General features: G+C 38.5%; 1 protein-coding gene across 2 annotated transcripts; it reads left to right on the top strand.

Moving 5' to 3' along the window:
- Positions 1–5514: 5514 nt before the first annotated feature.
- LOC110916103 (ATP-dependent helicase BRM) lies at positions 5515–16428 on the top strand. Of its 2 annotated transcripts, XM_022160862.2 has the most exons (15): positions 5515–6047; positions 6331–7578; positions 7665–8930; positions 9024–9136; positions 9254–9341; positions 9473–9559; positions 9635–9727; positions 9806–9889; positions 9970–10173; positions 10270–10509; positions 11176–12732; positions 12837–13088; positions 13125–13370; positions 14284–14529; positions 15630–16428. In XM_022160862.2, the coding sequence occupies exons 1-15, from the start codon at positions 5877–5879 to the stop codon at positions 16161–16163; spliced, it is 6429 nt and encodes a 2142-aa protein (XP_022016554.1). In that variant the 5' UTR covers positions 5515–5876; the 3' UTR covers positions 16164–16428. The 2 variants fall into 2 exon arrangements, with proteins under 2 accessions (XP_022016554.1, XP_022016553.1); XM_022160861.2 differs by having other exon boundaries at positions 12837–13370.
- Positions 16429–22296: the final 5868 nt, after the last annotated feature.

The following is a 22296-nucleotide window of genomic DNA, read 5'->3' as shown; positions in this document are numbered from 1 at the left end:
TTCGTAAAATGATGCCAAGGATATCCGGGACAACGGTCATTAAACCCCCCAAAGGCTTTTAAGAAACAAAACTGTTTAAATGAGCCGATCATATTAGTTAATTAACCACCTAAGCGATGGAAGAATACAATGCTCAATCAAGCGGTATTAATATACCGTAACCCAAGCCCATATAGGGGAAATAAGTTAAAGTATTTACCTTTGCAAGTATATTTCCTTAATTTGGATTAAATCACCGATAGCTTTTACTGGGGCTCCTAATCTGGAACGAAGGTTTTAATTAACCTCTTAGAATCCTAACGAGTCTTTATAATGGCCGTAGCCTAGACCGGTTGGTTCCGATATATATAGATATGGTTTAATCGCGCGAAAAGGCGAAAACCGAGAATGGAGTGTGATTCTGACCCAAAAAGTTCAGAGACTTGTTTTATATGGGTTTATGGTTCACACTCTGGAATTTGGGGTTCAAATAATATAATTTGACCCGTATCGGCTAATTTATGAAAACTAGTTTCATAAGCCGAACCGTGCGCGCAATAGGCGAAACGGTTAACCATGAGAGTCGTACACTTATTTCCTAAGTCAATATGCCTTAAATGGGTTGTGGTATCTGTAGGATACCTCCCGTGACGCTCGTAACGAGTTTAAGTTAATATTATGCCCCGTAGGGGCTTTTCGGTCATTTTAAAGACTTTTAAAGAGCTTTTCGAGTTCTACAGGAAATCCGAGTTTCCTGAACAGCTTATAAAGCTTAAAATACTTCATTTATTATTTAAAACCAGTAGCAACTGGAATCGGGTCAAAAGACCTTGTAGAACTCATGTTTTGGCCGAAAAGGGCATATTCGGTATTTACCGAACCGTAGCCATAACCGCAGGTTATGAGCGAGGTAAAAATTATTAAAAATCTTTAAAATTCCCAAAATATTACTTTATAACAGTGGGTAAAAGATTTGGTGACGAAATCTTGGTTTGGATAGGCGTTATGCTAATTGCGCCGTTTATTACAAAAGTTTATTTTAATTTGCGCTAATTAGCATATCTCCCATTCTAGACCTCGGATTGACGTGAAACTTTACGGACATGCTTATAATTTAATAAGCAAGGTTCTGGTCCGTTCACGTGTCCGGAATACTCGTTTTATTTTCAAAAGGCCGTTACGGTCAACTTTTAGGCGAATGACGGAAATACGTAAAAGACTCGGATAACTCATGAACCGATCACCGAGGTTTATACCAACATGTGACCTGGTCCTAATAGAGTCCTAAGGCATATCTATACCTCACTAAAACGGGTCAGAACTGAAGTCAAAGCAAAAGTCAAACTTTTGCGACATTCGGCTCCGAACCGGGTCAATACAGCAAATGGTCGATTCAAACGAGCGCAAACAAGTTTATATACTTATTATCATGTTTCATAAGTGTCAAAACAGGTTCCATAACATATACATTACAGATTATGCATAAATCGCTAAAATAGCTTTCTGTTGACTTTTTAACCGCACGTTTGACTCGATATTTGACATAGTTAGAGTGGTGATCAGGGGGAACCCTTTTAGAGGTTTATTACCCACATAAATACCAACTCATAACCACTTTTGATCCGTCATAAGACTGAACCATTTGCAAGTTATTGTAATGACAACCGTTAGTTACGACGGTTGTGTTTATGAGCTATAACTATGGAAATGCAGGACCAAAATGAGTATGAACGACTTACAGAAGTGTGTTCTTGCTTATAGAGCAGAGAAGAGGACTTGAGGGCTCTTGCAATGACCAGAGATGTGTGTTTTTGGTGTTGTGAATGTTATGTGCATAATGTGGCTATTTATAGCCAATGCCAAGCATCAATGATCATTACAAACACCTACAACAGTCCAGAGATGATGGGTAGGTGTCCCAGAGGGCTATGGGTCGAGTAGGGGGCGCCCATGCCTCATTGATTGATTGTTTGGTCGTTCATAAGCTCCAAAAGGCATGTAGTTACTAACATTCTGCATCTGGGCACTTTACGCGACCCGCATGGGAGTTCCCATGCACTTTAACGCGGGTCGCCTGAGTTTAAGAGATCAGACGCGTAATTGAGGTGGCTCGCGGCCCGCCTCAACTTAATCTTAACCTTCACGCAGGTCGCGAGAGGTCTGTTTTTCAGATTTTTAAAATCTTTTGTAATGATTATCAGAATCCGGTAATTAATAACGAAATCTTTCGTAATGATTTACCTGACCTTTCGGGTTTGAAGGGGTAACTTTGCGGTTTGGCCCTCGGTTATTTACCGATAAGGGCCTCGTGTTATATACCCGCATTATAAAGTCCCTTGTTAGTTTATTATTTATTTGGAAAGCCTTAACTTTCACTGTTGACGCTTTTAACCCTTCTTATACGAATGCGAGTATAACTCTTTCGTTTTAAAACGGAACTTCGCGGAATTTATACTGTATATTCTTGTGAGCGTATAATACTGTTACGAAGCCCTGGGAACGTTAAAGGGTCACTCAGAGGTATAATTAAACATGTTGACACAGTTAACCCCTGTAGCTCGTAATCTCTCACTTTCTTCCGCGGTTCGCTTCCGTATGATCTATGATTTATTCGTTTGAAGGTTCAAGCATTTATTTAGGGTTATTATACAGTATATTTACCCTTGTTGACATTCATAACCCTCGAATTTATATACTTTCAAGGTTTGTCAAAATTAGTCCTTTATTTATTATGGATGCCACGTGTAATCAAATGACACGTGTTAACACATCATTGGACACAAAAATTCGAGGTGTTACAACTCGTTTATTATATATTAATTAATGTATTAAATAAAAATAATAAACTCGTTTCGGCTCGCGAGCTCGATAAGTGAAGCTCATGCTCGCTTACTAAACAAGCTTATTTTTAAGTTCGGGCTTAGCTCGTAAACACGTTTAAATAAGCCCAGCTCGGCTCGTTTTTTATACAACTTTAAACACGGGGTATATATTATTAAATATTAATAAAACTAATATTACACTAAAGCCTGATAAGGTTCGATGAGCCTGACGAGCTTCACATGCCAGGCTTGACCTCATGCTCGATAAGTTAACAAACTTTATTTTAGGCTCAATCTCGATAAGGTTCAGCTTGTTTCGAGTTTTTACTCAAGCCGATCTCGAGCAACTCGCAAGCCGCTCACCTAATTTGCACACCTACCTACATTCCACTTTCGCCGACTCTGTCAGTAACTTTGTGATTTGTGTGATTTAGTGAGTTTGGTTGTTGTTGTTGGTTTTTATACAATAACGAAAAAAGAGTTAATTACATTTTTGTCCCTGTGGTTTGTTGAAAATAACCATTACAATCTATTAGTTTAAAAATTGATAAAACAGATCCTGTACTCTTACTTTTGTAAAAATTACAGTCCACACTCACTAATGCCATCCGGATATTCTATTAGTTTATTTGAAATGAGTATAATGCCCCTATTATTAAAATTAAAATAAATAAAGAGTTAGTTACGTTTTTCGTCCCTATGGTTTGTTGAAAATAACAATAACATTTCATTAGTTTAAAAATTGCCAAAACAATACCGGTATCCTTCACTTTACTTTGCACTTTCCCTGTTTCTTTGGATCCTGCCAAAACATCCCCTGCTCTTACTCCACAACTTTTTCCCGACGACTCAGTTTCACAACAGCCCCCTCCGCTGTATCACCGTCAACCGGATCTCCTCCGTCACGTCCACCGTCGTTAGATATGTCTTTGTTAACAGTTACACCATGAATGGAATCGAAATCACCGACTACCTTACTTTACCCCACCACAATCGAAATTGTTGGCCACCTAATTTTTCTCGTCACAATCGACGCCAGTGGGAAAACTTGAGGCCTGGCCAAAAAACTTGAGGGATAAGATGAAGTCTTGGTGGTGCCCTGTGTAATGGTCGAAATTGGTAGAATTCATCGGCAGAAAAAGGAGTTAGCCGATGATTTGTTTGAAGAGAATGGGCATGGGGAGTGGGGTGTGGGGGTATGGGTGGGTGGTGGTAGTTTGATGACGATGGTAGGCAGATTGGGTGGTGGAGGTGGTCATCGTTCATGTACGTGTGTGTGGTGGTGGGAGATGCTGAAGATGGATGAAGTGGAGAGGGTGTGGTACCGGAGCAGGTGATGTTCCAAGTGGATCCCAAGAAACAAATAGAGTAAAGGATAGTAGACATATGAAGCTGTTAACCGGCAGTGTTGGTGAGTTGAAGGTGAAAGTTGTGAAAGTTGTGAAAGTACTATTTTGACAATTTTTTTAAACTAATGAACTGTAATCGTTATTTTCAACAAACCACAAGTACGAAAAGTGTAATTAACTCTTTATTATTTTTATATTGTAGTTTTAATAATTGATGAAACAATGGTTAACCGGGCAGGGTTAACTCACTGATCTCGTCAAGAAGGGTTAATCCCTTCCTCCCGAGGATCGTTGACTGGATCACCGGTGGGTTGATCTCCTGCATAGGGAAACAAACCGTGACTCGTAACAAGGAGGATGGGGTGGGGGGTGCTCCTTGTTACCACTCTCCGGCGTAAGAATCAGTAATTTGCTTGGGAAGCAAAGTATGATAGTAGTAGTAGTGAGAGAGTTGTGAAGAGATACCTCAAACCTGGTTTGGGGTTGGTATTTATAGTTGAGGAGTGAAGGAGGAGGATGATGGACAGACTGACGACGTGCTGCACCTTTGCAGGTGTGTCAGGCTTGTCGGGTGTGGAGGTTACGCCACGTCAGTCTGTGACTTACGTAGCCCTGACAGATGACTGTCATTGGCGCTACTTGCACTGGTGTGTCAGTCCCACTTGTTGGGCGTATAGGATGCGGTGCGAGCCGCATCGCTGCCTGCGGTAACATCTGATGTTATCGCGTCTCTTGCTTGTGATCAAGAAATACACGAGATGCGGTGCTAGCCGCATCGTCGCCTGTGGTGACTGTTGCTGTTATCCAGCTTCCTTGTATTGATAGAAGTGTTCACTGGACGCGGTGCGATGCCGCATCGCTGTGAATACTTCCGTTTTCATACACCAGATGTGATGCTATGCCGCATCACTCTACCGTTATAATATTCCAGGTAAGTCCTCCATCACTGGACAGATTGGATTCAACCATTGTGTCGATGCGTTCCCGCACGGACACAAGTAGGTTGTTAGCTAGTGGGGGTTTTGATAAGGGTAATGGTCACTCGCGGTCGATGCTGACGCGAGATCTGGGACCATACCCCTTCAATAATAAACTAACAAAATAACTAATTGACGTTAGTAGATGTGAACTGTAATTGTTAAAAAATAAAAATATACGGTATATTTTAGTAATTTTTAAACTAACTGTAATGATTATTTTTAAGAATCACAAACGTAACTAACTCTAATGAAAAAATACAACGATGGGACCACTCATCTAACCAAAGTTAATGCAACCCACCTCGGGTTACAAATATAGTGGGACCCAGCTTATACAAAATCATGATGAAGGCGTATACCATACACCCCCACACGCAAAACATTACACAAAAATAGTTTTGGGTAAAAAATTAGACAGTTGTTCTAGGGTTTCATTGACTGATGAAATTGCAAACACCAATTGGGCCTCAAATCTCCACACACCACTAGGTGAGAGAGAGAGAAACAAAGATAACCTGTACTCAAATCAGATGATTCTAGCCGTCTTCAAGATCTGATTTGCGCCAAAAATATCTCAAATTATCCAAAACTATCGATTTTATCGCAAAATTCAGAACTTTTAGCTTTTTAATTAGCCGTTGAGTGGATCGTGATGGTTTTGGATTAATTACGGTGTTCGATTTTTACGCTCTGATATTCCGTTACCTTTTTGGTTCTAAATATAGAAGTTGTTGCATAATTTTCGTATGCAATCTGGTGGTGGGGCCCAGCAGGGAGGTGGTGGTGGCCATGGCCGCAGCAACGTGGTGGCCGGACCACCGTCAGCCGCCGCATCGCCGTCGTCTTCGTCGTCGGCGGTGTCTCGGCCTAATTTAGGGTTTGATCCGATGAAACACCAACAGCAACAGCATATGCAGGTTAGGGTTAGGGTTTTTGGAGTACTGAAGCTAATTTCAGCAATTGTTATTATTTTATGCATGAATTGTTTTATATAGTTGATTTTATTACTTATATATATTCTCATATACTTAGGTTTACTTACTTGGCTTCATAAATGAACTTTTTGTGTGTACACTTGCAAGAAAAGATTTTAATTTAACACGTGGACAATTAGGTTATATGTGTGTAGCTTTTCTGTTTTCACATGTGTTGATGTGTGTACTGTGTAGTGAATTTTATGTACATTGTTTGTTTATGTAGGCATTGCAGCAACAGTTACTAAGAAACCCTGAAGGGAGAGAAGCTATATTAGCATATCAAGCTGGAATCAGGCAGGGAGGATTAGGAGGTGGTGTTGCTTCGGGTTCGAGCGCGATGCAACAAATGCAACGGGTGTCTCAGCAGCATGGCCAAGAGGAAGGGCAAAGTGGAAGACTTGGTTTTGATCAACACATGATGAATCCGATGCAACAGGCGTATATGCAGTATGCGCTTCATGCTCAACAAGCGCAACAGAAGTCTTCGTCGGGTATGCAAGCGCAGCAGCAGATGAAAATGGGAGTGATGGGGAAAGATCAAGAGTTGAATATGGGAAATGCAAGATTGCAGGATGCCTTTGCATTTCAGGCACAGGTTTTGTCTTCCAAGAAACCTTCAGATCAATTTGGGCATGGAGGGAAGCAGGTTATGGAGGAAAACAATCAGGCGGTTTCTGATCAAAGTCAAAGTGAGAGTCAAGGTCAAAGTAGAATTCAAAATCAGAAGCATTTTGGTGTTCCGACATCGTTTGGGCAGGTGATACCAGGGAGTAATTTGGGACCGATGCAAGCTGCACAAGCTCAACAGGGTATGCATAATATGGGAAACAGCCAGGTGGCAATGGCTGCACAAATGCAGGCGATGCAGGCTTTGGCTCTTGAGCGTAACATTGATCTTTCGCTTCCGCAAAATGCTAATCTGATGGCACAACTAATGCCGATCATGCAGTCTAGGATGCTTGGGCAACAAAAAGCCAACGAAAGCAACATGGGCCCACAGTCAAAGCAGCAGGTCACTTCACCACAAGTCGCAAATGAAAGTTCTCCCCATAGTGATGTATCGGGTCATTCAGGCTCTACAAATGCAAGGCAGGCAATGTCACCTGGCCATATCGGGTCAACCCAAAATGCCCCCTTGGTCAACAATTCTAGTGGTGGTCAAGGTCAACAGTTTTCTATTCATGGGAGGGAGAACCAGTTGGCACCTAGGCAACCCACTGTTAACGGTAGTGGTATGTCTTCTATGCCGCCCCCACAGTCACCTGCTAACATGAGCCAGGGTGGTTCAGATCATTTTAGCAAAAACACAGTAACTGGTTCTGAATCGTTGCCGATACAGCATGCTAGACAGCAAATGAACAGGTCTTCATCTAATAATGTTGGATTGGATATACCAAAACCACCCACGAACTTTACGAAACAGCAACTTCATGTTCTTAAAGCCCAAATTCTTGCTTTTAGGCGTATAAAGGTTTGCAAAACCTGTTCTTTTAATCATACATACTACTTTTGTAGATGCCTTCTTTTTGTTGACTTTTTGATTTGACTTGATGACAGAAAGGAGAGAAAATTCTGCCTCGGGAATTACTTCAAGCTATCACACCGCCTCCACTTGAAGTGCAGTTGCAGCAGATTAATGCCCCTGCTGGTAGAAATCTTATGGATTCGAAAAACAAAGATCTTCAGGCTGTGACATCGTCTGCTGGGATGAATAATCCGAAAAGCGAAACACATGAGGAGAAAGCAATTGCAGGTACAACAGCTAATGCACAAGGTACAACTGTAATTAACGAAACTCCATCGGTTTCTCTTCCTGCGAAAGAAGAACAGAGAAATCCTGCAATTCCTACCAAACAGGAACATGAGGTAGAACATGGGAATCAGAGAACTTCTCATGTAGGTGAGGGTCCCACAGACAAAGGTAAGGCGGTTGCGGTTGCATCTACCAATGCTGTTGTCTCGCAATCGGTAAATCCGTCTCAAACGAAAGATCCCGGTCCTTCTAGAAAGTACCATGGCCCGCTGTTTGACTTTCCTTTCTTCACTCGGAAACATGATTCTTTTGGATCGAGTATGATGCTCAACAACAATAACAATCTAACTCTAGCATATGATGTGAAGGATCTCCTTGTTGACGAAGGCGTAGAAGTGATTAACAAAAAGAAAAACGAAAGTTTAAAAAAGATCAATGGCTTACTAGCTGTAAATCTGGAGAGAAAAAAGATAAGGCCGGATCTTGTTTTAAGGTTACAGATTGAAGAAAAGAAACTTCTACTACAAGATTTACAGACACGCGTGAGAGAAGAAGTTGATCAGCAACAGCAGGATATAATGGCTATGCCAGATAGACCATATAGGAAATTTGTTCGGTTATGTGAACGCCAACGAATGGAGCTCAAGAGACAAGTACAAGCTGCTCAAAGAGCCATTAGAGCGAAACAGCTGAAAATTATTTTCCAGTGGCGTAAGAAGCTTCTAGAATCTCACTGGGCTCTCCGCGATGCACGGACTTCACGTAACAAGGGTGTTGCTAAGTATCATGAGAAGATGTTGAGGGAATATTTCAAGAATAACGATGGGGACGATCGTAGTAAAAGAATGGAAGCGTTGAAAAATAATGATGTTGAGAGGTATAGAGAGATTCTCATGGAGCAACAAAATAGCGTCCCCAGTGAGGCTGCTGAGAGATACGAGGTTTTATCTTCGTTTTTATCTCAGACCGAAGATTATCTCAATAAACTTGGAGGCAAAATTACATCCGCCAAGAATCAACAGGATGCTGAGGAGGCTGCGAATGTTGCATCTGCAGCTGCAAGAGCTCAGGTAACACCGTAAACACGAGAATGATTTTTTTTTTTTGTGTCATATCTATTGATTTATTCTTGTTTCACATAAATGTTATTTCGTTAATTAAAGGGTCTATCTGAAGAAGAAGTGAGGGCTGCAGCATCTTGTGCGAGGGAAGAAGTTATAATAAGAAACCGTTTCTCTGAAATGAATGCACCCCAAGATAGTTCATCTGTTAGCAAGTAAGCTTCAAATAAATATTCCTAGTTGATTAAAATTTATAATGCGGTCTTTAGTATATCCATTTGAACCTTTTTATTAATTTACCATATCTCTTAATTGTTACATTTTGACAACAGATATTATACTCTTGCACATGCTGTCAGTGAAAGGGTCATACGGCAACCCTCAATGCTTCGAAAAGGAACCTTACGTGACTATCAGCTTGTATGTTGCTTTATCCTTGTTAAAGATGAATTAATAATTTCTGTTATATCGTTACTTGTTAGGTGTTTGTTTTATAATTTGGTCAATGATAAAGAAATATTCTTATCAATTTCTTGTGTTGTTACTTCCAGGTTGGATTGCAGTGGATGCTTTCATTGTATAACAATAAATTGAATGGTATATTGGCTGATGAAATGGGTCTCGGGAAAACTGTCCAGGTAAGCCATACACGCCTGTAATTCCGTCTGTCCACCTGGCAACCAAATCTTATTTTCTTTACCGTCCTTTCGCAGGTTATGGCTTTGATTGCTTATCTGATGGAGTTCAAAAGCAACTATGGCCCACATCTTATAATCGTTCCAAATGCTGTTCTGGTTAACTGGAAGGTTGGTTAACCTTAATCATGTTCGTGTAATCGTGTTAATATTTTAGTTTACATGTCTGTCTAACTTATTTCTCTGCAGAGTGAGCTGCATAATTGGTTACCAAACGTGTCCTGTATCTACTACGTCGGTAACAAAGATCAGCGGTCAAAGTTGTTTACCCAAGTAAGAATTTCCCGCTTCTCTTCATTTTCCCATTTTTACAAGGTTTAAGTGATCTCATGTTTTTCTTTCTATCATGTTAGGAGGTTTCCAAACTGAAATTCAATGTCCTCGTGACAACTTACGAATTTGTCATGTTTGATAAAACGAAACTTTCTAGAGTTGACTGGAAATATATAGTTATTGACGAAGCACAAAGAATGAAGGACCGAGAGTCTGTTTTAGCACGCGATCTTGACAGATATCGATGCCAAAGGCGGCTTCTTCTCACTGGGACCCCCTTACAGGTATCTTAAATTTTAATCTCTGTCTTTGTCTTTTACGGTTTTACGTTTTAATTGCATATGCTGAGCTGGCAAGTGTTTTTTATTTTTTGTTTGCAGAATGATCTTAAAGAGCTCTGGTCATTGTTGAATCTGCTGCTTCCTGATGTGTTTGACAATCGAAAAGTGTTTCATGATTGGTTTTCACAGCCTTTCCAAAAAGAAGGCGCGCACAATGCTGAAGATGATTGGCTCGAAACCGAGAAAAAAGTTATCATCATACATCGACTTCATCAAATCTTGGAGCCTTTCATGCTCAGACGTCGTGTTGAAGATGTTGAAGGTTCTCTTCCTCCAAAGGTAATCAAGCTTTTTTCGACCCATTTAGCACCCCTACATTTTACAGGTTGGGTCGGTCTGGGTTTGACCCAAAACACTTTTTGACTCGTTTCCTTTTAAACCAAGTTTTTTAATTTACTAGTTTGGCCCGTAATGCAACTCAGATTCACCCGTTTATAACTATGAACCCAAACACGACCAGTTCAACCCTTTTTTTATATTTTTTTCTGCAAATTAATATATTAAAATTAAATCTTACTTTAAAAAAACACAAATGTAGATAATAGAATTATTACATTTAAATTATGAAATCTGATGTCAGTTTCTCTTTTTAAGTTATAATCATGGCATAAAATACACACCCAATTTAATTAATGACATAAAACATATCATAAAGTAATATAATATAATATAAATGAGTTAAACGGGTGAATCCACCAACTCGACCAGGTTGACCGAATCCAACCTTTTTAGCTAAACCGATTCACGGGTTCAACCCGAAACTGACCCGAACCCGTTTAGACTAAACCCAAACCCGTGAATTTCTTGTTAGATTCATGTCGTGTTTTCAGGTCGTGTCAGATATTGTCACCCCTAGTAAAAAGTACCCTTTTTACCTGATTGTACTTATTGTTCTAACTTTTTTAATCTGTACCTTGAGGCTGACCTTAAACATGATAATTGCAGATCTCGATCATTTTAAAATGTAAAATGTCAGCTATCCAAGGTGTGATATACGATTGGATAAAAGCTACTGGTACTATTCGGGTCGACCCAGAAGATGAGAAGCGCAAGGTTCAAAAGAGCTCAATGTACCAAGCGAAAACGTTCAAGCCTTTGAACAACAAAATCATAGAACTCAGGAAAACGTGCAACCATCCTTTGCTTAACTACCCGTTTTTTAACGATCTGTCGAAAGACTTTCTTGTTAATTCATGTGGCAAGTTATGGGTTCTTGATAGAATCTTAATAAAGCTTCAAAGAACAGGGCATCGCGTACTTTTATTTAGTACAATGACAAAGCTGTTAGATATCTTGGAGGAATATTTACAGTGGCGTCGACTCGTGTACAGAAGAATTGATGGTACAACCAGCTTGGAAGATCGCGAGTCAGCAATTGTTGACTTTAACAGCCCGGATACCGATTGTTTTATCTTTTTACTCAGCATTCGTGCAGCTGGACGAGGTTTAAATCTTCAAACAGCTGACACAGTTATCATATACGACCCCGACCCAAACCCGCAAAACGAGGAACAAGCGGTTGCTAGAGCTCATCGTATCGGTCAAACACGAGAGGTCAAAGTCATTTACATGGAAGCTGTTGTTGATAAAGTTTCTAGTCATCAAAAAGAGGATAATTTCAGGAACGGAGGTGGTGTTGACTCGGATGATGATCTGGCGGGTAAAGATCGTTACATAGGATCTATTGAGAGCCTGATAAGAAATAATATTCAACAATATAAGATTGACATGGCTGATGAGGTCATAAATGCTGGACGGTTTGACCAAAGAACCACACATGAAGAAAGACGGTCAACCTTGGAATCATTGTTACGTGATGAAGAAAGATATCAAGAAACTGTTCATGACGTCCCGTCACTTCAAGAAGTCAACCGAATGATCGCTAGGAGTGAAGAAGAAGTTGAACTTTTCGATCAAATGGATGAAGAAGATGACTGGACGGATGAGATGGTACGATACGATCAAGTTCCTAAATGGCTCCGTGCGGGTACTCGAGAAGTCAATGCTACTGTCGCCAGAATGTCTAAAAAGCCCCTGAAGGACAGCTTATACACCGATAACATCGGTGTGGAATTAAGTGAAATGGGTTCAGATGTTACACATCAAAGAAGGGCGCGTCTTAAAGGAAAGAAGTATCTGAATTATGCTGAGCTGGACGACATAGAGGAATTCTCTGAGGCTTCATCTGAAGAGAATGTGAATGCGGAGGAAGAAATCGGGGATTCTGATGATAATGATGATGAAACTACAGCTACACCTATAGTTGATAAACGTCAATTAGAAGAAGAGGATGTTCCTGCTTCTGTTAATAGGTATGAGTATAATAATGGTGGACCGTCTGGTTCTACTCGACAAAATCATATGCTTCAAGAACCAGGTTCTTCAGGATCATCTTCAGATAGTAGACAGTTAACACCAATACCAATTCCTTCTAATTCTTCCAAGAGATTCGGGTCACTTTCTGCGTTAGATTCTCGGCCCGGTCCTCGTTCCAGAAGACTGGTATGCGTTTCTTCGCTTAAAATTACAAGCTCACTCAAAATGTTACTTTTTTTTAAATTTCACATGTATCTAACTTTTTTTTATCCCACAATGTATGCAACTAGAATGATGATGTAGAAGAAGGTGAGATTGCTATGTCTGGAGATTCACAAATGGACCTCCAACAATCCGGTAGTTTGAACCATGATCACGATGAAAATGAAAAACTTTTGCAACCGAAATTAAAACGCAAACGTAGCATTCGTGTTCGACCACGGCCTGCTGTGGTGAAGCCGGATAACAAGTCTGTTGACCGGTCATCTCTCCTTCGTGGTCAGTCCTCTCATCTGCCTTTTCAACCAGATCGGACATCACATGCTGACCGAAAAGGTCAGGCTGACCGAAAAGGTCAGGCTGACCGAAAGTTGGTTCAAGAGAATAACGCTTACAAGCATGAACAGAGGCAGAGCAGCCCCTCATTGAAGGCTAAACGTACTCCCCCTGCCCGGAAAATTGCCGGGCAACCAACAAGAACAAATCCCGTATCCGGTCCTTCAGAAAACACTAAGGAGCAGTTTAAAGAAAGATCGGATGTTAAAGTAAAGAAAGGAAGCGGGTCTTTTGGTGGAACTATGATGACTGAGGCTATGCAAAGAAGGGTATGCGTGTGTGTGTGTGTGTATATATATATATATAAGAGGGTGTCCCGTGTCTTAGCCAGTCTTAGCAATAGTGGCTAAGACGCATCATCTTTTTTTAATTATTAATTTATGAAAGATTTACAAAAATGCAAACAAGTAGCTTTTTTTATTATATAGTTTTCATTCACACCCGATCTTTAATAAATTTATCATACGGTCCATCAACTTTGGTAATGACATGCTTAGCACCTCAATTTAAATAAGGTTTTCTTTTTTGTCGTTTTTTTTTTTCAGTTTTTCTCAGCGTAATGCTTTTCTAAATTCCATATGTACCGTCATAAGTAGGTTAGTGTCGATGCCGTAACGAACTAAACCAATAATTTTTCCGTAACTTTCCAATATACCACCATGGCACCTTGACATGGTCTTTTTATCGTCATGTAAAATGTCCCGTAGCGATTTGCTTTTTTTAATCTACGGTGTTGTTTTTTTCTTTTTATGTACCTCAACTTTCAGCATTTATAAAAAAATTGTAAAATGTCACTTTGACCCTCTCGAGTTTTACGTGTTTATTTTTATGTTTATGGGTCAAATATAATTCGTTTTTGTGCTTATTTTTATGTTCGTTTTTGGTTGGTTTGCGTTGGACATAAATTTTTCTCGGTAATGAGTCAGGTCAAATATAATACGTTTTTTTTCAGTTGGTCTGCATTCTGACGTAAATTTTGTTTGGAAATGAGTTGGGTCAAATACTTGACGCCTTGACGCGGTTGACGGTATAAATTTGAGTTACTTCAAGTTTCGACGCCGGCGCAACCCTCGGCGGGTCAAAATTCTAGTTGTAGTTAATAGGAGTTGTTCCACATAATTTTCTATGATATCTATCTCTTCCAAGTTTGATGTCAAGTCTTGAATAATTTGCTTACTGCAGTGCAAAAATGTAATCACCAAGATCCAGAGGAGAATCGACAAAGAAGGTCAACAAATTATTCCGTTGCTAACTGATTTATGGAAGAGAACTGAAAGTCCCAGGAGCGGTGCGGGAAACGGTCTTCTTGATCTAAGAAAGATTGAGCTGCGAGTTGACCAAGTGGAGTACAATGAAGTTACTGATCTGATTGCTGATGTGCAACTTATGCTAAAAGGCGGCATGCAGTATTTCGGATTTTCCCATGAGGTATTTCGACTCTTCAACTTATAAATATATATTACCTCTATCTTAAGAAGAAATGTAAGCCACCAACCCTCCATATAAAAAAACAAGGCCACCCCAACATTGCGAAATTATATTTTTAACCTCTGCTCCATGCGCAATGATAAATCCACCCCCAACTTTGCGAAATGGTATTTTTAGCCCCTGCTCCATCTTATCGGCATCCCCTATACTTTCAAAGTTTGCATTGCATTTTTTACCCAAAGTTTCACTACATAGCAGTTTTAGTCCCTTGGCTTTGCAAACATTAATGTTTAATCCCTCTAGTTTCTAATAATCCAACTTTACCCATGTACAATATGCGGTTTTAACATATTATTTTCTTTAATGATCTTCGTTCGCTAATTTCTTTTTCTTAGAACTGATTTATCGTTAACTTCCTTGAGTCTCGAAAGTTTCGACTTTACCCCTTTCGTTCCTTTACTTGAAAAAAAAAAGGTTCTCACGTGCTGATTTTTATGTACGTGTCGGTATAAATTTGAGTTGATTTACGTTTAGACATAATTTTCTTTAATGATTTTTGTTCGCTAATTTCTTTTTTAAAGAACTAATTCGTCATTAACCTACTTGAGTATCAAAAGTTTTGACTTTGCCCCTTTTGTTCCTTTACTTGAAAATAACTAAATTCTTACATGCGGATTTTTATGTATGTGTCGGTATAAATTCGAGTTGATCTACGTTTAGATGAAAACTTTTCTTGGGAAACAAGTCAGTGCAGGTATAATACGTTTTCTTTACATAGCAACCCGAGTGTCGCTAAATATAATACATTATATCATTCAACGGTATAAATTGGAGTTACTCTGCGTTTCATGTATTTTATATTTTTTTCTAAAGCTATAATAAGCCGCTTTTGATTGCTGCCAATCGGCCGCGGGTCACATAACACTTGCACTAATCCGTTCGATGTTTGCAATGTACCGACGCTGCAACGCTCGCGAGTCTATTTACTAGTATTATATGAAACTATGCTGATGATAAGTTTGAGCAATAACATATGTGGTAGGTAAGAAGTTTAATTAATGAAAATTAATATACTATACAACAATATTTTTGATGAGCAGGTGAGGTCTGAAGCGAGGAAGGTGCACGATCTGTTTTTTGATATAATGAAAATTGCGTTTCCCGATACAGACTTCCGAGAAGCCAGGAGTGCACTCACTTTCTCTGGCCCAATGGCATCCTCGTCTCCTAGAGGGGTACCACCTATTGGTCAAACCAAGAGACCAAAACCGATGAATGACCCAGAGCCCGAACCAAGTCTCCCCCGGAGACCGCTTTCTCGTGGGTCCATCCCTGCTAGAGAAACACGGTTCGGAAACACCAGCACCGGGGGTGCGGGTCCGTCTCATGCTCAGGAAGAACCTAGACCGATCTCCCATCCGGGTGAGCTAGTTATCTGCAAGAAGAAAAGAAAAGACAGAGCTGGTCCTGTTTCGTCTATGGGTCGCGGGATCAGGAGTCCGGGTCAAACTAGACCGAGTCAAAGTCAAACGGGTGGTCAGCAGGGAAATGGGAGTGGATCTAGCTTTGGTTGGGCTAACCCTGTTAAAAAAATGAGGACAGATGCAGGGAAAAGAAGGCCCAGTCAACCATGAAAGTTTGCAGATTAGCGTATAATGTGTGCGTTGAGTACTACTATTGAAGCATATAGTACAAGTGGCCATGCGTAAACGCGTAGTGTTGATAATACAAACTTATTTTTTTCTCAGAAGATTTTAGTGTTAAGTGAACTGATAAATCCGATTTGCAATGATTTTCCGACACTTATCGGTTTGTATTTGTATTCGATAGTATAACCCCGACAAAAATCACCTTAGTCTAGTAATTCGCAATATGTGATAAGAAAGAAATCCTTCTTTAGTTTGGCTTGAGCTTTCCTCCTTTCAGCCGTATTTTCTGCAACCCTGTTACCGGTATGCAATATGTCTGATTAATCACATACAGGCAAACCGAAGGCGACCAGGAAAACACATCACATGTGTAAATAGTCATCGTTTGGATTTCTTCAATCGCACAATTTCCATGCAAGATCATGGGGTCTTCATATCTAACAAGGGATGAGGTGGGCTGGGCTGGGTATGGCAGGTTTTTTTTTTTTTTATTTATTATTTTTTTATTTTTTAATTGCAGTCCCATCTCATAGTTGTTTGCGTACATGTCAGACATTTGTTACCAATAAAAAAAGGGTAATTAGATTTTAATAATCCTAAGTTTCACCTGTTGGCTGATAACAATCTCAACTCTAAATATTCCCCCATCGATCCCAACTTGTAAGAATTTGGTCACTATCAATCCTTTTCAAATTGTAGGTGCACTTAATTTAATTAAGGAGGTTGCAGATGCACTTGAATTGATTCAGGATGCCAAATTCTTATATGTTATAAAAGGATCAATGGGGGTCAAATTCTCACAAGGTGGGATTGTTGGAGAGAATTTTTAAAGTTTAAATTATTATCGGTCAACAGGTGAAACTTTGGATTATTAAAATTCAATAACCCTTTAAAATCCATTATAATGAAAACATATGGTAGTTCAACATGTGCTATGACAAAAAAGTATAAATAGGTGGAATTAAGTTTGATACTTTGATGACATAAGAACTTGTGTTTTATGTGACATTGAGTTGTTAAAAAAATCATCATCATACTCGGGACATTCCACCGATAATAAAGCTAAAGTAAGGTCTGAAGAGGGTAAGATGTAGACAACCTTACATCTATCCTGTAGGAGGCTAGTGAGACTCCAAATTGAGTTGTTCAAATGACTGCTATATTCATTTTTTCATATCTGTTCTTCACAATCTTTAATAAACTTCATATAAAGATATTGATCTTTCTTGATTGTTCATTGTGCATCTTTTATCATTAGTTTGGATGGTGATGTTCATGGATGATTGGAATTAGTTGCTATAATTGTTCTAGTTCTATGAAGTCCATCAAAGCATCATGTTCATGAAACATTGATTGGTTCCTAGTTTTCAACACCCATAGCCTAGGATGAAACGGTTGGATTTGGTTGAATTATTAGATTGTGATTGCTAGTTTGCTAATAAACTTGATTGAGTTATTAGATTCGATTTTAAAATCTTTTGTGTTATTGATTTTGAAATCTTTTGTGTATGAATCATAACAAAATTATTTTGATATTCCTTCAGAAATCAAATATAAGTAGAGAAAAGAACCTTAAAACAGGTTAGTCAAGATTATCTATATGGATTGTGTACATGGGCCAACCTTAAACATTCGTAGTTTGAATGGGAGGAGTATAGGGGTGTAAATGAGCCAAGCCACTCGTAAGCTACTTAAGATTGGCTCGTAAAAAGCTCATACCAAGACGAATTTAAACGAGCTTAAGCCTAATATTGCATGTTCAATGAACGAACCCAAACCTTAGCTTCACTTATCGAGCTCGAGCCGGCTCGCGACCCTAAATGGGCCTATGATATATATAATAATTATTTGTTTATATTAATTATATATTATAGAATCATTATTTTATTTTTTTTGATAAAAGTAAGCAAATAATACATATCATGTTATAAAACTTGAAATTTAAAAAGTTAAATAAAATGTAATTAAAAATGTGTATAAACTAATTAATAAATAATAAGTGAACCGACCTTGAGTTCGAAATTAGGGCTTAGGTGAAGGAATTTTGGTTCTAAAAATACACTTGGCAAAAAAAAAAAAAAATACATCACCTGTAATCAATGTTTGTAATCAATGTTTTAAAAACTTGTTCAAACCGACCGGTTGTACAGATTGAACCGTCCGGTAGAACCGATTAAACCATCCGATATACCTGATTAAACCGTTTCTGATATAAACCAGATTTTAAACATTTCATGTAATTTCCAAGCACCATTGCACCAACTCTTTTGTTTTAAGATATAAGCAACAACTCTCTTGTTTTAGGATATAATTGCCCACTATTCTTGTCTCTATCTTTGTGACACATGTCTCGTGTCTTTTAGGGGTGTACAATATAATTATAAATTATATAATAGTATACACTAAGAGTATCATCCTATAATACAGTTTAGACAGAAAAAGTACTTACACTAATTTTCTGGTTATTATACTTGGTGTTGCTAGTAGGGTGAGATGGAGTGTTCTGTTCCATCATCATGTGTTGATTATATATATGGTCGTATTCTACCTTCTTCTATGTATGTCATTCATGGGTATGATAATTAAATAATACATACACACATACATGTAGTGGCAGATCTAGTCTTAAAATTCAGGGATATCCCCCTAAAAATTTAGGGGTATCCTCGTATTTGTTGAGGGGTATTATTTGTATAAAACCGAAAAAAAAAAATTACACTATGGTAACGGAGTTGAGGGGTAACCCGTGCTACCCCTGCTTGTATACTACATCCGCCATTGCATACATATATACAACGTAAGTATGATATGATAATTAAAATGCTAATTAATAACTCATGATTTCTATTATTTTCCTTGTTAACTTTTTTACCCTTCAAGTCATTTTGTTTGCCTTGGCTTTAAGTTTAAGCACTATATCACTAATGAACCAATGATCAAAACACTTAAGTGTCTTAACTTTCCCTTAACTATCTTGTAATTCAATTATACCATTCTTCCATGCATTTTAGCATGCATTGTTCAATTATATTGTACAACCCCTAAATGCATTATCATATGGCCTTTTGACTATGATGTGGCAACCAAAATTTCACCTATTGAAGTGGCATGTAAGAATCTTCAAAATCACCAACTTTGGATATGACTTTATCAACCATTCTTTGGTTGTCACCAAATATATGTTTCTTAAATCATAAACTTTGCCAATTATTTACCAAATTATTGTTACCTTTCTTATTAACTACTTACTACTTTTGATTGTATATCCAAACTCTCTATTTGATTATTTAGAATATCAACAACTTTAATAGCCGCTCCAAAGTCCAAACAACCACTTAAGTTGAAAGCTAATGATGGCATGGAAATTGACCCCTTAGGCATTATTAGACATGGAAATAGTGAAGCCATTATTGATATTGGTGAAAAGTGTTCTCATGTGTGTGGGGGGCCGTCACAATTGACGAGAAATCTTCATTTTTTTTTGGAGAAAGGCCTGTCAATCTGTTATAGCTTTTAACATAGGTTAGGTTTCGACACGCATGTAAATATTTAGATATGGGTTTGTGGTTTATCAAGTACGATTATGGCGCTTTTTAGGGCTTGAACCTTTGCTTGCTTCACACTTGCCAGTTATTATGTCACGCGGAAAAATATTGTTTTCATACCAACTCCAATAGACGTTTGGTGCATGTGCATGGTGTGCAATGTGCATGGTTCGTGACTTCGTTTAGGTTTGGGAGGCTCGTCTCATATAAACTTTTAGGTTTCCTTATTGGGTGAGTTTTTGATGTTTCTATATAATAAGTGTTTTTCTGATGTGACAGCTGACTAGACATATTGTTAGGTATTTTTGATATACCTTATTGTGGATGGTCGTATGGTTTAAACTTGAAAGGGAGGATTTAAGAGACGATTTGCTTTATTGCTAAAAATATAACATTTAATGATGTGACTACTACTTGTATGAACGTCAAAAGTAAAGAGTTTGATGTGTCTTACACTTGTGTTAATCTAATCATATTTTGCTTATGGAGTTGTGTAGAATTTATTTACATCAATACATATTACGCTACTTATTGTCTTGTATCAACTTTCCATCTAGGGATGAAAACGAGACGGTTTTAGGATATTGGTAATTTTCTAGTGATGAAAACGAGACGATTTTAGGATATTGGTAATTTTATTGCGGGATTAATAAAACTTCATTGTTCTATTGATCGCACTGTAGTTTTGCTCAATATTGTTTATTCTATGGTCGTCTAAAATGGTGTAATATCATTTAGTTGAAGATGGATACATGGTACATTTTAGACGTGCACTCATTATTATAGACAACGAAAGAAAGACACAATTTAAGTAGGAGGGGTGTATCCATCTTCAACTAAATACTAGGAGGGGGGGGGGGGGGGTATCCATCTTCAATTTAAGTAGGAGGGGTGTATCGTCTAATCCTTGTGATGGCTTATCATCTACATGATGTTCATATACAATGTCTTAACTTACTGAACAATGAGAGCACACTCGCATGATGTGGCGGGCCCATGTTATGCTAGATCTCAATGCTCAAATTGCACTTTACTTTCTGGTTTTTTTTTTTTTTTTTTTTTTTTTTTTTTTTTTTTGCCATAGCTAGGCTAGGGCTGTTCACGAGCCGAGCTGAACTGAGCGGACCTTTGCTCGTGCTTGGCTCGTTTAGAAACCAAACCGAGCGGAGCGGCTCATTTAAAACCGAGCCTCAAATCAATCGAGCATTTTTCGAGCAATAAAAATTCTAAGCGAGCGTCGAGCAAAATTCGAGCGATTTGGACAACTGTGTCGCCCGATTTAAATTTGCTGAGAGAGATAGTGACAGTGTTGGGTCTCAAGTTTTCATGTCTTTAAAAATATGCACAACTAATGGCACAAAATTTTTCTTATTAATAACAATGTTGTGGCCGACGAGGCGATGATCATATTGCACGAACAATTACGTTGAGAGCAGGAGACGATCGACTTAGGGTAACAACATGAAACATTGAGACGATGAACAAACTATCTTTTATCGGTTTAGGATTTAACTTTTAGTTTTAATGCTAATTTTTTTTGTTGACGTGGTTGGGTTAGTACGTATAGATATAGTTGTGAATTTGTATATCGTTGACTAAAATCTAATAGAGTGGTACATATAAAACTATAAAACTATAAATTTAATTTATATTTAAGTATATATGCATGTGTAAGTGTGTATATATATAGGTGTGTGTGTATTATGTATAATTTATATTTGTGTGTATATATTATATATTTGTGTGTATACATGTTTATATATGTATGTGTATAGGTATATGTATATATATACTAATTAAAGTAATAATTTGAGCCGAACCGAGCCGAGCGGACCTTTGCTCATGCTTGGCTCGTTTACAAACCGAACCGAGCAGAGCGGCTCGTTTACATCCGAGCGTCAAATCGAACGAGCATTTTCCGAGCAGTTTTCGAACGAGCGTCGAGCGAACGGCGAGCAATTTGAACGGCCCTAAGCTAGGCATGTATCATATGCATCACACACAATTGCCATACCCTTTTATCACTATGCACCTTCATAATGTTGTGTGGCTAAATAAGACGAGTATATTCGATTATTAACAACATGTTTTAACATAATTGAAGAGATATGATACGATACCAAACCCGGTACGTTCAAATTAAATACAACTGGTTGGATCTGAAGCTAATGGGCCGGATTGTGTAGGGAATATTAACAAGCCATGTTGAAATGGAAGTTCTTTTGAAATGCATTGTGGCCACCAATCAAGATAGAAATGTCAATATCAATTCGGTTATGATCTTAATGGGCTTACATCTTCTTGACAATAACATGTATTAATATTTAATACCTAGTATAAATAGTAGTGACCTGTTAGTCTATATGTCTGTTGACTTCGTCTTATGTCTTGTATCGAGTCATGTAACTAGATAGATAGACCAAGAAACGTAGTACGAGAAAAAACGGGAAACAGACCGGAACCAGCCACTTCGCACGAAGTGACCAGTTCGTGCGGACTGGACCAGGTCGTACGAACTGGACCAGGTCGTGTGAAACAGGTTCGTGCGGTCTGGCATCTCCTATAAATAGTGA

This window comes from Helianthus annuus, chromosome 16 (assembly GCF_002127325.2).
Source record: "Helianthus annuus cultivar XRQ/B chromosome 16, HanXRQr2.0-SUNRISE, whole genome shotgun sequence".
Classification (NCBI taxonomy): domain Eukaryota; kingdom Viridiplantae; phylum Streptophyta; class Magnoliopsida; order Asterales; family Asteraceae; genus Helianthus; species Helianthus annuus.
The sequence above is the reverse complement of the archived record's forward strand: the minus strand, read 5'-3'. Positions and strand labels throughout refer to the sequence as shown.

Excerpts from the sequence above, each read along its gene's own strand:
- LOC110916103 (XM_022160861.2), top strand. The coding sequence starts at position 5,877 with ATGCAATCTGGTGGTGGGGCCCAGCAGGGAGGTGGTGGTGGCCATGGC. Across the intron at positions 9,728-9,805 it reads CTGTTCTGGTTAACTGGAAG|AGTGAGCTGCATAATTGGTT; the intron begins GTTGGTTAACCT and ends ATTTCTCTGCAG. Across the intron at positions 10,174-10,269 it reads TCACTGGGACCCCCTTACAG|AATGATCTTAAAGAGCTCTG; the intron begins GTATCTTAAATT and ends TTTTGTTTGCAG.